The sequence below is a fragment of the Mustela putorius genome, unplaced genomic scaffold (assembly GCF_011764305.1).
Source record: "Mustela putorius furo isolate JIRA1106 unplaced genomic scaffold, ASM1176430v1.1 tig00004041_pilon_pilon_pilon, whole genome shotgun sequence".
Taxonomy (NCBI): domain Eukaryota; kingdom Metazoa; phylum Chordata; class Mammalia; order Carnivora; family Mustelidae; genus Mustela; species Mustela putorius.
In genome coordinates this window covers 2,919,228-2,935,895 of record NW_025422176.1, presented here as the reverse complement: position 1 = coordinate 2,935,895, position 16,668 = coordinate 2,919,228, and the positions used below count along the sequence as shown (strand labels likewise).

At 37.9% G+C, this 16,668-nt stretch overlaps 1 protein-coding gene across 1 annotated transcript in view; it reads left to right on the top strand.

Annotated features, from left to right (window-relative positions):
• LOC101693462 (phospholipid-transporting ATPase ABCA3-like) overlaps positions 1–16,668 on the top strand; it is a 181,217-nt gene that overhangs the window by 105,292 nt on the left and 59,257 nt on the right. The window contains exons 19-22 of the mRNA XM_045072708.1: positions 376–670; positions 4,688–4,934; positions 5,074–5,278; positions 6,182–6,401. Coding sequence (XP_044928643.1) covers positions 376–670; positions 4,688–4,934; positions 5,074–5,278; positions 6,182–6,401 — 967 coding nt within the window. The remainder of the gene's footprint in view (positions 1–375; positions 671–4,687; positions 4,935–5,073; positions 5,279–6,181; positions 6,402–16,668) is intronic.

Genomic DNA, 16,668 nt, shown 5'->3' with positions numbered 1-16,668 from the left:
TAGTTACATACAAGTTTCATGGGTATATTTGCCTTTAAAACTGACAAATAGATTATGGTTTAATATCAAATAAAAGAAATACAATTTTGTTTTTCTGATCGGAAAGACTACAAGTATATTAATGAATAAAATAAACTTGATAAGGTTTTCAATGTAGTTAGATCAGAAACTAGATATGAATCCTTTCCCTTAATACTGCACACAAATAAAATTTTATACTATCTTATTTATTTTCTTGGGCTAAAGGATAAATTTGTATTATATGTGTATATCTAGTGTGATAAAATTTGGAGCATTTATATTAATGGGTTTCACTATGAATTTCCTACTTGGGTCACTACCCATTGTAATGATATGTTTCTCTCCTCTTTTTAGTTTTCACTTTACTGCCAGCAATTTTATTCCATGTTTATAAAGAGAGCACTATTCACTTGGCGCAATTGGAAGTTGATGTTGCTACAGATATTAGTAATTTTGGTTTTTACTGCATATCTCTTAAAAACTACATACCCGCAATCTGACCTTCCCACAAGAGAACTGGACTTGAGTCAATATGGTCAAACAATTGTGCCTTACTCAGTTTCAGGGAATTCTGATTTGGCTCTGAATTTCATAAATAACCTTAAGATTTTTCTAAAACGTAACAATCAAGAACTTTGGGAAGTCCAAGGTAAGACCCATAGGGGAAAAAAAAGAGACTGCTGCTATATGAAGATCCATTTGTATTACTTAGAAAGAAGGGACTTAACTATGCTATTTAGCTACCCATTTCTTTCTTTTCCTACTAATTACCAGTATCTTAGAGGCAGCTAAATCAGAAGCAAGAAACAAAAAAGTATACTTCAAGACAACTGGCCACAAAAGTTAATAACTAATGGAGACATTTGGCTCTAGGTTGTCTTTCAGCTAATTGCATCATCTTTCAGTGGATGAGTTAAAGAGCCACAATACTGTGAGAAATTTAGCACACAATTTTTATTCTGATCAAGATACAAAAATGTTTCTCTAGGCTCTCAAAGTGAAATGATTCCATGATCTGAAGTTTGCCCTTCTGTATACTATGTTCATTTTTTAAAAACAAGGGGTAGAATACTTAATAGATTGTCTCCTCAGAACTAATTTTTAAAGAGTAGTGTAAATAGTTATATTTAATTTTTTCAATGCTTAGCTTTGGTAAAAACCATACTAAACACTTTCTCTGCATTATCTTTCTTAGTGATAAAAGCAAGCCCTTTATGTAGCTTATTTGTATCTATTCCTTTGTAGAAAATTACCCAAAAATCTAGTGAATGGAAATTTTGAATCTTTTGGTATGATGGAATGAACTCCTTCTCTCACAAATGCAACAAAGATACTTCAAAAACAGTTTTATAAATCAGCCAATTAAGAACACTGGAAATTAACCAAAACACAGAACAAACTAAAATGTGTCTATTCTAAAAACAAAAAACAAACAAATAAGAAACAACAAGAACAACAAAAAAACTACCAAACCTCTTTAAAAAGAGTAAGGTCTGTGGCATTTTAACTTAGAACTATTCCTATCACTCTCCTTCCTCAACTCAATGAAATGGTAACCACGAAAAGCCTTGAGGTTGATTGAAAGAGCTGATCTATTTAGAGCGGTGTTAAAAGCCCCATCTCTAGAGCACTGTCAGTATTTAATTAAAATAAGAAGTCCTGAAAAAAACTCCATTCCCAGGGAATTGTTGCTCTTGGATTTGAATCAGGGCTCAGCTTTTTTGGAAAAATCCCTATCCACAGAGCATTAATAAAAACAGTAACAATCTGCTGGTAACATCATCACAGTTGGCTAAGGTTGTGATTTTAGTTGAGCAACAAGAGCCTGGCCAAAAATGAACTTTGAAGGAATCCCTGGAGAGCTAGAGAACCAAAATGAACTTTTAAAAGTTCTGATATTCCTGAGGATATAGAAGGCTCAGAATAGTACTGTGTATGACCAGAAATGACCTAAGGAAGAAGACTCCAGTCAGAAAACTCTAATTTGATGTTGAGACCTGGCCAAACAAGAAGTAAAAGTTGAGGCTGACTTGTAAACTGTCTTAAATTTGACGTGTGCCTTTATACACAGATCCATTTGGCAAATAATGGAGGACTTACTGGTACTAGGCATTTAAAGAAATATTTTAATTGATTACTAAATTAAACTGACCCAGAATGACTCCTAGGAACTTGTTTTAAAAATAAAAGCCAGAATTTTTAAAGTCTGTCAGAGAAGTAAGTAACTGCACACTATACAGTACAGAATCTATAGAATTGATCCACATAAGTTAAGAACCAAATGAGCAGCAACAAGTTTAAAAAAAAAAAAAAAGGCAATAATAGCAAACAAGAGATGGGAAGGGGAGTTCAGATATCATCATCTTAAATGTCCAGTTTCCACAAAAATAATAACACAGAAAGGAAAGAACTTTGGGCTGAATTGTGTTTCTTCAAAATTCATAAGTTGAAATCCTACCCCCAGTATCTCAGAATGTGACTATATTTAGATATAGTTTCTTTAAAGAAGTAATGTAAGACTTACTTAGGGTGGGTCCTAATCCAATATGACTGGTATCCTTATAACAAATGCAGATTAGGAACAGACATGCATACTCAGAAGAAAGACCATATGAAGACACAGTGAGAAGACAGCTATCTACAAACCAAGGAGAAAAGGCCTTCAGACGAAACCAACCCTGCCGACAACTTTGGACTTCTAGCCTCTAGAACTGAGGGCAAATAAATTTCTGTTATTTAAGCCACTTATTATGTGGTGCATTCTTATGGAAGTCCCAGAAAGCTAATACATAAAGAAACAACCATATGACCCATGGTGGGGAAGGGTGCTGAAGCCACTAGCTGTCCTTGAGGGAGGCCAGATGTTGAATTTAATAGACAAAGACTTTAAATCAGCTACTACAAATATTTTCAAAATACTAAATGAAATATGTTTAAAGAATTAAAGAAAAGTATAGTCACTATGTTTCCACAAAGAGAATATTTATAAATAATTAAAAAAAAACAAAACCCAGAGATTTTGTAGTTGAAAAGCATGACTGAGAGAAAAAAAAAAGTGGAAGATGGCAGAGTATGAGGACCCCATCCCACATTTTCAGCTAGACATTGTCCACAACCAAGTCAAAGAACCAAGGAGCAATCCAAAGACTGGCAGAACAAACTGCACAAGTAAATATAAAGAAGCTGCAACTGAAGGGTTGGAAAGATCGGAAAGGCAGAGGGAGGCTGCCTGCAACAGAGAGGGAGCAATATGGGCAGAGAAGGTGGAGAACCCTCACACCATGGCGCTCACATGGGGAAGACTCCTCCCATAACATTGGGCTTTAAAAGCCAGAAGGGCTGAATTGCATAAGTTTATGAAAACAGTGGTCCTTGGAGTGGCACTTCAAAAGTCTGTTGACTAAGCACTGGGTGAGCTAGAAGGTTGAGTCATACCTTGGTCACCACCCTTAAAGAGATAGCAACCTGCATGGAGGGGCAACATAAAAATGTCAGTTTACATAGCATTTCATACTGATTTTGGAGTGTGTTGGAGAACTTTAAAAATGAGGGAACTGACAGGCGCTGTTTTCTCCCCTGCCCTCCAGCATGAACACAGAGCCACCTGAAAGCATCAGGGGGCTGCACAGACACTTGCTACCTTACCTGCTAGCAGTGCCTCACACCCTGAGTTCTCCTGAAGACTAGCCCACTCCAAGCTTCCTAGCCTAGGCTCTGAGCTCAAGGTAAATTTTGTTAAAACCATGCATGCACTCCAACCAGCTGCTGGGTACACAGCTGATATAGCGTGCCATACACATGTGTAACAGCGCCTAGCCATGTGCCTCCAGCCATGGGCACATGCCACATACTCACAGCTGTCAGCACTTGCCAGGCCCAGTCTTGCCCAACCTCAGCCCCAGCAGCCCTGGTGTGTAGCCTCCAGCTTCCATAGTGCTTCAGGATATCCAGCATAGGACTAGTGGCCCAGCATTAATTTTCCTAATGCCATCTCTTTGCTCCCAAGTTAGCCAGCTGGCATACCCCCTCAGACCTGACCTCCTTGGAGTCCACTAACACCACAGAGAATAAGCACAGCCCATAGCAGGAAGAGAGTCCATGCTGATGACTGCACTGAAAGGAAAAGTGACTCAAACACAACAGTAGGGTGTAAGCAAAATACATAGATACTTTTTTAAAGTGCTAGTTTCTGGTGAACAGAAGTGTTGAACAGATAATACAGAAAGTTTCCATATCCCAACCCTCCAGTTTCCCCTATTAATAACAACTGACTTGAGTGTAGTGCATTTCTTTAAATGAATGAAACAACATTGATACTTCTATTAACTGAAAGTCCACAGTTTACATTAAAATTCTTTTTGTGCTTTGACATTCTATGAGTATTGACAAATGCATAATGTCAAACATCCCATGTCTGTTTTAGACAAGAATAGAACAAGACATTCTTAGTAATTTACTGTTTTTTCAAGTTATAGTCTATGTGGTGAGATTATTATATGGATTAGTGATGGAGTGGAATTCTTGAGGAGAAACAAAGATTTGAAATAACCATTGTGGGAAACTAGAAAGGGAAGAGATACAAGGAAAAATCTTTTTTCTCCTCTCCAACTTAAGTAGGTGATTTATTACATGTTGACTTACTGATCAATTTCTTCTTTTATTCTAGGTAAAGTAACAAAACATATAATGGAAAACAAAGAGTTTCGTGACTTCTCCATTATTGCACTTTCCATTGAGGTTGAAAAAAACAAAATGATACTTACTATTTTGTTCAATAATGAGGCATACCATTCAGCTGCAACATCACTGGCAGTGTTAGACAATGTTCTTTTTATGTCACTTTCTGGCCTCAATGCTTCCATCAGAACCTCCAACAAGCCTCAACCTCTCCCACTTCATGGTCATATCATAATGTATGTATGATTTTCCTGTTACTGTAATTGATCCTTAATAATTCCTTGTTATCTGGCCATGTGCATTTAAAAATAGATATTAAATCATCATTTTCTACTTATATTTCATAATTTCTTTCATTTATTTCATCCTCTGTAGACCTACAAATGGATTACAAATAGTAATATGTTTGGCTTTTGGCATGGCTATTGTGGTTGGTAACTTTGGCCTTCAGACAGTGATGGAGAGAACCACTAGAGCAAAACACATCCAGTTTGTGAGTGGGGTATCTGTGCTTACTTATTGGCTCTCTGCTTTTCTGTGGGATCTCATCTGCTTCTGCATTCTCTGCTTCTTACTACTGGTGAGTGTTACTGATGTTGCATGAAGGCTTATTGTCCTATGTCAACCTAGGAAATTCCTATTCAATAATTTGTATCCTAAAATAAAACTGGCTTATTATGAAATGAAACTGGCTTATTATGCCAGAGAATATATTGTGGAAACCTCATTATGGAAATGTTCTCCTTCATATTTTTTTAACCAGAGAAAACATATTTCTTTGAAAAGTCTTCCCATGTAGCTGTTCAGCATGTCCCAGCCTTGTCCCAAAACCCAAGCTGGCTCCATCTGCAAAACAGAGCTAGTTTTTACTCAGAGATCCAATTTTAGATCCTGAGGATATGCTATAAAGAGCAAGCAAGGATGGTATTACATCTTTTAATGTAATGATTTTGCTCATTGGTGAACTTTGCAACTTCTTTTGTTTTGATGCATATTTGAGGGTGAGAGAGAGAGAAAGCAGCTATATAGTTTCAAGGGGTGAACACATGAATAAAAGAGGTAAATTTCTGGGGCACCTGGGTAGCCCCATCAGTTAAGCATCTGCCTTCAGCTCAGATCATGATCTCTGGATCTTGGGATGGAGGCTTGACTCCAGCTCCCTGCTCAGTGAGGAACCTGCTTCTCCCTCTGCCTCTGCCCCCCCACACCCCCACTCTTGCTCATGTGTACTCTCTCCCATATAAATAGTCTTTTTAAAAAAATAGATAAAGTTTCTTTATGTAAAAGAGGTACTGGGGAAGAAATAGTTCACTTCAGGCTCATAAGCTAAGGCTTTTATTTTTTTAATGGGTTAAGTGATTGAAGTAATGAATAGTTCTATCTCCTAATGAAGGCAGGGCTTGCTGTTTTTTCTAGGTTTTCTGGCTTGACTTATTGCCCACTGTCCTTCACCTTGCACTTACCTCTGCACTCTGTGTCTCAGGGAGTGTTCACATACTGCGGATTGGATGCATTTGTTGCAAATTACAACTTTCTGGACACAATGATGATCTTTATGCTGTATGGTTGGTCTGTTGTACCTCTCATGTATCTTGGAAGCTTCCTGTTTTCTAGTAGTACTGCTGCCTACATCAAGCTCACCCTCTTTAACTACTTTTCAACTATTTTCAGTATCAGCGTTTACGTCATAAGACAACAATATGGTAAGGACTTTACAAAATTTTCACTTTATTCAAGAAATGCATTAAATAAATCAGGATAAAAGAGCTTGAGGATAAAAATATTAATTGCTAAACACTTACTTTCCAGGAATCTAAAAATCTGTGCTTTTGGAAATTTGGGTATGTGAGAGATAGAGATTGAATGAGAGAAGGAGGGAGAGAAGAAATGGGGAAGAGAAAGGGAGAAAGAGAGATAATTTAAGGCTTTAAGGGATCTGGACTCAATATCACTCTAGCCTCATGAAAGAAGGAAAAGAGAAAGAGGTTGCGAGTATGCTGATCCCACCCACCCCTGTCTCCACTTAGAACATGGTTCTTCAGTTTTTATCATCATTAGTACTTTGGAGTAAGGTGTGGAGATGAGAGTGAAAGGTTTTCTGGCATGACTTCCCTAATTTAATGAAGCACAAAATCTTGACACTCCTAAGGAGAATTTTCTTCAGAAGGAAATAATAAATTATGCAACAAATGTAGTCATCATTAAACCAGTTTATTCCTTTAAGGCCTGAGAGGCATTTCCCATATTCCCTCTCTGATTATGAAATTTAAAGAAAAGCAGACTCCACTGGAGATTATCAGAAATAGGATTCATTTGTTTTTTAAAAGGATTCCTTTCTAATTTCTTGTAAACAGGAATTTTGAACTGCATTCATCTATTCAACCCTGCCTTAAGTGGCAGAACCCCACCAAAAGAGGCTTCCAGACTCATTCCCTAATTTTATGCCTTGGCCTTCCACAAAATGAAATTTAGTGAATGAACCAGAAATAGCTTTTTTATTCTTTTGCACAGCTCTCCAAAGAGTAGTAGTATTCCATATGGGGAATACTTGAGCTCATTCTCTGAAATAGTACTATTGTCAATCACTTTATACGACCTATAGATTCTACTAGTAGTCTGCCCTATTAAAAGCTCTTTTACCCATTTGTCTTGCATGTATTTCATTTCTAAATGTTTCCTCTCCTAGTAACTTAAACCTTTGGACTCTTGCCCCAAGATCAACTTGAAATTTTCCCTGACACCAGGTGGAACTGAAGGCTATTTCTCCTAGCAGGTTGTCCACCCACTTCCCCTTCCACAAACCCTCAGTGTGTTTTCCAGAGTTCAGAGTCTCTCATGGTTTGTCTCCCTCTCTGATTTCTTCCCATTCATTTTTTCCTCCCTTCCATTTGGTCCTCTACCCAATTTCTTATATTCCACATATAAGTTAAGCCACATAATTGTCATTCTCTGATTGACTTATTTCACTTAGCACAATACCCTCCAGTTCCATCCATGTCGAAGTAAATGGTAGGTGTTCATCCTTTCTGTTGGCTGAGTAAAATTCCATTGCATATATAAGCCACATCTTCTTTATCCATTCATCTGTTGAAGGACATCTTGGCTCCTTCCACACTTTGTCTATTGTGGACATTGCTGCTATGAACATTAGGATGCAGGTGCCCTTCATTTCACTGCATCTGTATCTATGGGGTAAATACCCAGGAGTACAACTGGTGGGTCATAAACTCTATTTTTTACTTCTGGAGGAACCTCCATACTTTTCTCTAGAGTGGCTGTACTGGATTGCATTCCCCCTTTTGCCACATCCTCACCAACATTTGTTGTTCTCCGTGTTGTTAATTTTAGCCATTCTAACTAATGTAAGGTGATATCTCATTGTGGATTTGATTTGTATTTCCCTGATGACAAGTGATGTGGAGTATTTTTTTCATGTGTCTGTTGGCCATTTGTATGTCTTTGGAGAAATGTCTGTTCATATCCTCTGCCTATTCCTTGACTGGATTATTTGTTTTTTGGGTGTTGAGTTTGAGAAGTTCTTTATAGATTTTGGAGACAAGCCCTTTATCTGCAATGCCATTGGCAAATATCTTTTCCCATTCATGTTTCCTTGTTGTACATAAGTTTTTATCTTGATGAGGTCCAAATAGTTCAGTTTTTCTTTTGTTTCATTTGTCTTTGGAGGCGAGTCTTGAAAGAAGTTGCTGCAGCCAAGTTAGAAGACGTTGCTGCCTGTGTCTTCCTCTAGGATTTTGATAGATTCTTTTCTCACATTTAGGTCTTTCATTCATTTAGAGTTTATCTCTGTTTATGGTGAAAGAAAATAGTCCAGCTTCATTCTTCTTTATATAGCTGTCTAATTTCCCCCAGCACAATTTATTGAAGAGACTGTCTTTTTTCCATTGTATAGTCTTTCCTGCTTTGTCAAAGATTAGTTGATCATAGAGTTGAGGGTCCATTTCTGGGCTCTCTGTTCTGTTCCATTGATTACATGTCTGTTTTTGTGCCAATACGAGGCTATCTTGATGATCACAACTTTGTAATAAGCTTGAAGTCAGGGATTGTGATGTCCTCAGTTTTGGTTTTCTTTTCAACATTCCCTTGGCAGTTCAGGGTCTTTTTCTGTTTCCCTACAAATTTTAGGATTGTTTGTTCCAGCTCTGTGAAAAACGTCAATGGTATTTTGATAGGGATGGCATTGAAAGTGTAGGTTGCTCTAGGAAGCATAGACTTTTTCACAATGTTTATTCTTACAATTCATGAGCATGGAATGTTTTTCCATCTTTTTGTGTCTTCCTCAATTTCTTTCAAAAATGTTCTGTAGTTTTTAGAATATAGATCCTTTACCTCTTTGGTTAGGTTTATTCCTAGGTATCTTATGGACTTTGGTGCTATTATAAATGGAGTTGATTCCTTAATTTCCCTTTCTACAGTTACATTGTGTATAGAAATGCAGCTGATTTCTGTGCATCGATTTTGTATCCTGCCACCTTGCTGAGTTGCTGTTTGAGTTCTACCAAATTTTTAGTGGTATCGTTTGGGTTTTCCACATGGAGTATCATGTCATCTGTGAAGAATGAGTTTTACTTCCTTGTTGCCAATTTGAATTTCTTTTTGTAGTCTGGTTGCTGAAGCTAGGATTTCTAATACTATGTTGAACAGCAGTGGTGAGAGTGGGCATCCCTGTCATGTTCCTGACCTTAAGAGAAAAGCTCTCAGTTTTTTCCCATTGAGAATGATATTTACTGTGGGCTTTTCATAGACAGTTTTTATGATATTGAGGTATGTTTCCTCTATCTCTAGACTTTGGAGAGTTTTAATCAAGAAAGGATGGTGTATTTTGTCAAATGCTTTTTCTGCATCAGTTGAAAAGATCATATGGTTCTTGTCTTTTCTTTTATTAATGTGCTCCAGTATGTCAATTGATTTGCAAATGTTGCACCACCTTTGCATCCTAGGAATAAATGCCACTTGGTCATAGTGAATAATATTTTATTTTTTTTCTTAACTTAAAAAAATAATCCTTATAATGTAGTGTCAGATCCTATTGGCTCTTATCTTGGTGAGAATTTTGGCATCCATGTTCATCAGGGTTATTGGTCTGTAATTCTCCTTTTGGATGGGATCTTTGTCTGGTTTGGGATAAAGATAATGCTGGTCTCATAGAAAGAGTGTGGAAGTTTTCTATTTTTTTGAATAGAAAATCCATTTCTATTTTTTGAAACAGCTTCAGTAGAATAGGTATTATTTATTCTTTAAATGGTAGAATTTCCCTGGGAAGCAATCTGGCACTGGACTCTTGTTTTTTGAGAGGTTTTTTATTACTGATTCAACTTCCTTGCTGGTTATTGGTCTACTCAGATTCTCTATTTCCTCCAGTTTCAGTTGTCAGCTTATAAATTTCTAGAAATGCATCCATTTATTCCAGAGTGCCTAATTTTTTTTGGCATATAGTTGCTTATAATATGTTCTTAAAATTGTTGGCATTTCTTTGATGTTGGTCATGATCCCTCCCCTTTCATTTATGATTTTATTAATTTGAGTCCTTTCTCTTTTCTTTTGGATAAATTTGGCTACAGGTTTATTTATCTTATTAATTCTTTGAAAGAACCACCTTCTAGTTTTGTTTATCTATTCTGTTCTTCTGGTTTCTATTTCATTGATTTCTGGTCTAAACTTTATTATTTCTCTTCTCCTGCTTGGTTTAGGTCTTATTTGTTGTTCTTTCTCCAGCTCCTTTAGGTGTGAAGTTAGCTTGTGTATTTGGGATTTTTTTAATTTTTTGAGAGGCTTGTATAGCAATGTATTTCCCTCTTAGGACCAACTTTGCTGTATCCAAAAGGTTTTGAACAGATGTATTTTCATTCTCATTAGTTTCCATGAATTTTTAGAATTCTTCTTTAATTTCCTGGTTGACCCATTTATTCTTTAATATGATGCTCTTTAGCCTTTATGTATTTGAGTTCTTTCCAAATTTCCTCTTGTGATTGAGCTCCAGTTTCAAAGAATTGTGGTCTGAAAATATTCAGGTAATAATCCCATTCTTTTGGTATCAGTTAAAACCTGATTTATGGCCCAGTGTGTGATCTATTCTGGAGAAAGTTCCAGGTGCACCCAAAAAGAGTGAATATTCTGTTGTTTTAGGATGGAATGTTTGTATGTATCTGTGAAATCCATCTGGGTCAGTGTGTCATTCAAAGCGCTTGTTTCTTTGTTGATCTTCTTAGAAGATCTGTCAGTTGCTCTGAATGTGGTGATGAAGTCCCCTACTATTAATATATTATTATCAATGTGTTTATTTACTTTGGTTATTAATTAGTTTATATAGTTGGCTGCTCCCATGTTGAGGGCACAAATATTTACAATTGTTAGATCTTCTTGTCAGACAGAATCTTTAGGTATGATATGGTGTCTCTTTTTTCATCTATTATTACAGTCTTTGGTTTAAATTTTATTTTGTTTGATATAAGGATTTTTAACCAATCTTACTTTTGAGGTCCATTAGTATGGTAAATGGTTCTCTACCCCCTCACTTTCAGTCTGGAGATGTCTTTAGGTCTAAAATGTGTCTCTTACAGAGAGAATATCAGTAGGTCTTGCTTTTTTATCCAATCTGATACCATGAGTCTTTTGGTTGGAGCATTTAGTCCATTCATGTTCAGAGTAACTATTGAAAGATAGGAATTTAGTGTCATTGTATTGCTTGTAAAGTCCTTGTTTCTGTAGATTGTTTCTGTTTCTTTCTGGTCTGTTACTCTTGGGCTCTCTCTTTACTTACAGGATCCCCCTTAATATTTTTTTGCAAGGCAGTCTTGGTGGTCACATATTCTTTCAGTTTCTGTCTGTCCTGGAAGCTCTTTATCTCTTCTTCCATTCTGAATTACACCCTTGCTGGATAAAGTATTCTTGGCTGCATTTTCTTCTCATTTAGTATCCTGAATATATATCATGCCAGCCCTTTCTTCCCTGCCAGGTTTCTGTGGATAGGTCTTATGTTAGTCTGATGTTCTTCCCTCTGTAAGTAAGGAGACTCGTCTTGAGATGTTCTCAGGATTCTCTTTTTCTCTAAAATTTGCAAGCTTCACTATTATATGTCAGGGTGTTGATCTATTTTTATTGACTTTGGGAGGAGTCTTCTCTACTTCTTGGACATGAATACCTGTTTCCTTCCGCAGATTAGGGAAGTTCTAAACTATGATTTGCTCAAATATACCCTCTGGCCCCCTCTCTCTCTCTTCCACCTCAGGCATCCCAATAATTCTGTCATTGGTATATTTCATTAATTTCTCAAAGCCTTTGTTCATGGGCTATTAGTTGCTTTTCCTTTTCCTCAACTTCCTTCTTTTCCATCAGCCTGTCTTCCAGATGACTTACGGTCTCTTCTGCCTCATTCACTCTAGTGAGAGACATATCTGCCTGAAGGGAGCTCAGGAGATGAAAAGGGCAGAATTTTAAGTAGGTCCATGTGGTCTCAGGATTCCAGGAGTGACAGAACTAACAGGGGAGCTTGAGCTCCCTGTTAGTTTTTTCATTTATTTATTTTCAGCATAACAGTATCATTATTTTTTCATCACACCCAGTGCTCCATGCAATCCGTGCCCTCTATAATACCCACCACCTGGTACCCCGACCTCCCACCCGCCCCCCGCCACTTCAAACCCTTCAGATTGTTTTTCAGAGTCCATAGTCTCTCATGATTCACCTCCCCTTCCAGTTTACCCCAACCCCCTTCTCTCTAACTCCCCATGTCCTCCATGCTTTTTGTTATGCTCTCAGTTACAGCATTTTTAACTTTGGCCTGATATCATTTCTGCACTTAGAGATTCTATACTGTCTTTTATGCTTTTTTCAAGCCCAGCTATTAACTTAATTATTAATCCTGCATTCCATCTGGACATTTTACTTACATCCATAAGATATGGGGCAGAGAACATTACCTCTGGTTCTTTCTTTTGTTTTGAATTTATCCTTTCAGTCATTTTTCCCAGAGAAGAATGGGTTAGCAAATGAGCAGAATCAAAGATATCTACAGTGACCCAAGCAACATACACACTAGACAAATCCAAAGTGGTTGGAAACCAAAACAGAAAAGCAAACGAAAGAAAAAAGAAAAAAAAAAAGAGGAGGAGAAGAGAGAATATAATCTCACAGGGTAGACAAAGCAAGGTGATCCACTTGTTCCTGGGTGAATTTTTGTCTCTATGTTAGAAGACACTAAATCCCAAAAAAGAAAAAAAGAAAGCAAAACTTATATATATATACAAAAATAAAATGGAATAGAGTGAAAAAAAAAAAGGCCAAAAAATGAAGTATATGTCGATAAAATCCAGATGTAAAAAACAAAAGTTGAAAAGCTACTTAAAAACAAAGAGTTAATAAGAAACGAGTTGAAATGGAAAAAAGAAAAAAAAAGAAATGTAAAATTTTAGACTGAAAGATAAATGAATGGTGAGAAAAATTCCTCGGGTTCTATATACTATTTTTCCCTAGTGTTGGAGTTTTACAATCTTGCGGGATCTATAAAGTAGTTGTGCACCTGTTCTTTCCATTGGTCTTCTTGGGGGAGGGGCCTGCTATGCTCCTTCGCACGTGTCTTTGCCTGGGTGGAGTGTCACTACTCCTTGCCAGGGGTTTGGGCTCGGGGTGAGCTGATCCTCTGTGTGGCTTTTGTTCCATGAAGGCTTTCTGCACCTCTTTAGAGAAGCAGAATAAAAAGTGCTGTGCCTCAAACTTCAGCCCCAGAGCCAAAAGATCATGATCCGCCCCTCTTTAGTAAACCCTCTGGAACAAACAGTCTTCACTTTTATGTGTGCCATACTCCACAGACTCCTGTGGTGTTTGCCCCCACCAGGTCCTCTTGCAGGGGAGTCCACGGGACCCACGTTATTGTCCTTTGTGTGCCCTGAGGCTGAGAGCAGTTGCAGGCTCCGTGGCATACCTGCTCCACCACTCCCAGGGGATGGCTGAGTGTCACCCTACTGTCCTTTCCCAGGCCACTGCCCTGAGAGCGGTTACCTGGTCATGGGTACACCAATTTGCAGCTCACCCTCCCCATGAGATGGCAGATGGTCTGCACATTCCAGTCCTTTTCAGGGTCCTCCGGCAGAAAGCAGTCACCCGATAGGTCTGGCTTGTGGTATATGGCAACCAAAGCTGAGAGCCCCCTCCTGGGCTCACTGACCATAACCAGTCTCCCAGTTCCACTGCTTGAGCACTCTCTTGGCTCAGGCTCCCCTGTTAGTTCTGTCACTCCTGGAATCCTGAGACCACATGGACCTACTTAAAATTCTGCCCTTTTCATCTCCTGAGCCCCCTTCAGGCAGATATGTCTCTCACTAAAGCAGATTTCTAAGGGTTCTGATTTCACCCTTTGGGGCTGTATCACTTTCTAGTAGCCAACTTATGGAGGCTCCCTCCCCCCTCCATTTATCTTACAATATTTCCTCTCAGATTCATGTATCTGCACCTCCTACCTTGCAAAAAGCAAACACTTTTCTACTCATAGAGTCCCAGATATATTTTCATATATCTCAGGCTGAATTCATGGGTGTTCAGAATGGTTTGATAATTATCCCGCTAAGATGAAATGAGGTCCCCTACACTTCTACCATCTTGCATCCTCCTAAAAATAAAATCTTTTAAAAAAATAAAATTTGTCTGCAAGAGATACTGAGCTTAGAAAATCAATTCCATTCCCATAGTTGAAAAAAAAATCTGATTACCATTCTGTCCTTGTTGTTTGTTGTGGTAATGTTTCCTATCTTCTTTCTAGTAGTTAAGTTATCCCACCAGTCTTCTCCTTTCTAGGATTCTGTTATTCCCACTGCTATCAAGGAAAGCAAATTCCATTGCAACATACGCTACCATCATCTTCACCTTACAGAAGACAATCAACACAGAGCTCTTCAATAATATTTATTTTTACCTTTTACTGAAGTGTAGCTTGCATAAAGTGCAGAGACCATAAATTTCACAGCTTGAAATTTTTTCACAAAATGGGCATAGTAGTGAAACATCCCTCTTCCCAGCCAGCATTTCCCATGGGTCTAGACGAACCAGAAGCCAGGAAGCAAAGAAGTCCCTTTGCTTAGTTTACACAGATAATGTTCCCAGGACAGAAAATGTAACGGAGAAGGGTAAAGTACTGGTTTGAAGAGACAAACAGAAGAAATGTGACACAGAGACTGTTGGATTTGGCAATGAGAAATTCGGTATAGACTTCTATGTTCAGAAGGATGAAGGAATGAAAATTGTGAATTGCCCTCACACTTAAAACACTATATACATTGGATTAAAAATTGTTCGTTTTTTTTTTTTCTTTGCAAGCATTTCTTTTTTTTAAATTTTTTATTTTTTATAAACATATATTTTTATCCCCAGGGGTACAGGTCTGTGAATCACCAGGTTTACACACTTCACAGCACTCACCAAAGCACATACCCTTCCCAATGTCCATAACCCCACCCCAATTCTCCCAACCCCCCTCCCCCCAGCAACCCTCAGTTTGTTTTGTGAGATTAAGAGTCACTTATGGTTTGTCTCCCTCCCAATCCCATCTTGTTTCATTGATTCTTATCCTACCCACTTAAGCCCCCATGTTGCATCACCACTTCCTCATATCAGGGAGATCATATGATAGTTGCCTTTCTCTGCTTGACTTATTTCGCTAAGCATGATACACTCTAGTTCCATCCATGTTGTTTCAAATGGCAAGATTTCATTTCTTTTGATGGCTGCATAGTATTCCATTGTGTATATATACCACATCTTCTTGATCCATTCATCTGTTGACGGACATCTAGGTTCTTTTCATAGTTTGGCTGTTGTGGACATTGCTGCTATAAACATTCGGGTGCACATGCCCCTTTGGATCACTACGTTTGTATCTTTGGGGTAAATACCCAGTAGTGCAATTTCTGGGTCATAGGGCCTTAATTTCTCTTTCTTCTGTCTTGTTGTTGGTGTAGAGAAATGCAACTGCTATCTGTGCATTGATTTTATATCCCGACACTTTACTGAATTCCTGTACAAGTTCTAGCAGTTTTGGAGTGGAGTCTTTTGGGTTTTCCACATATAGTATCATATCATCTGCGAAGAGTGATAATTTGACTTCTTCTTTGCCGATTTGGATGCCTTTAATTTCCTTTTGTTGTCTGATTGCTGAGGCTAGGACTTCTAGTACTATGTTGAATAGCAGTTGATAATGGACATCTCTGCCATGTTCCTGACCTTAGCAGAAAAGCTTTTAGTTTTTCTCCATTGAGAATGATATTTGCGGTGGGTTTTTCATAGATGGCTTTGATGATATTGAGGTATGTGCCCTCTATCCCTACACTTTGAAGAGTTTTGATCAGGAAGGAATGCTGTATTTTGTCAAATGCTTTTTCGGCGTCTATTGAGAGTATCATATGGTTCTTGTTCTTTCTTTTATTGATGTGTTGTATCACATTGACTGATTTGCGGATGTTGAACCAACCTTGCAGCCCTGGAATAAATCCCACTTGGTCATGGTGAATAATCCTTTTAATGTACTGTTGAATCCTATTGGCTAGTATTTTGGTGAGAATTTTCGCATCTGTGTTCATCAAGGATATTGGTCTATAGCTCTCTTTTTTGATGGGATCCTTGTCTGGTTTGGGGATCAAGGTGATGTTGGTCTCATAAAATGAGTTTGGAAGTTTTCCTTCCATTTCTATTTTTTGGAACAGTTTCAGGAGAACAGGAATTAGTTCTTCTTTAAATTTTGGTAGAATTCCCCCGGGAAGCCGTCTGGCCCTGGGCTTTTGTTTGTTTGGAGATTTTTGATGACTGTTTCAATCTCCTTACTGGTTATGGGTCTGTTCAGGCTTTTTATTTCTTCCTGGTTCAGTTGTGGTAGTTTATATGTTTCTAGGAATGCATCCATTTCTTCCAGATTGTCAAATTTGTTGGTGTAGAGTAGCTCATAGTATGTTCTTATAATAGCTTGTA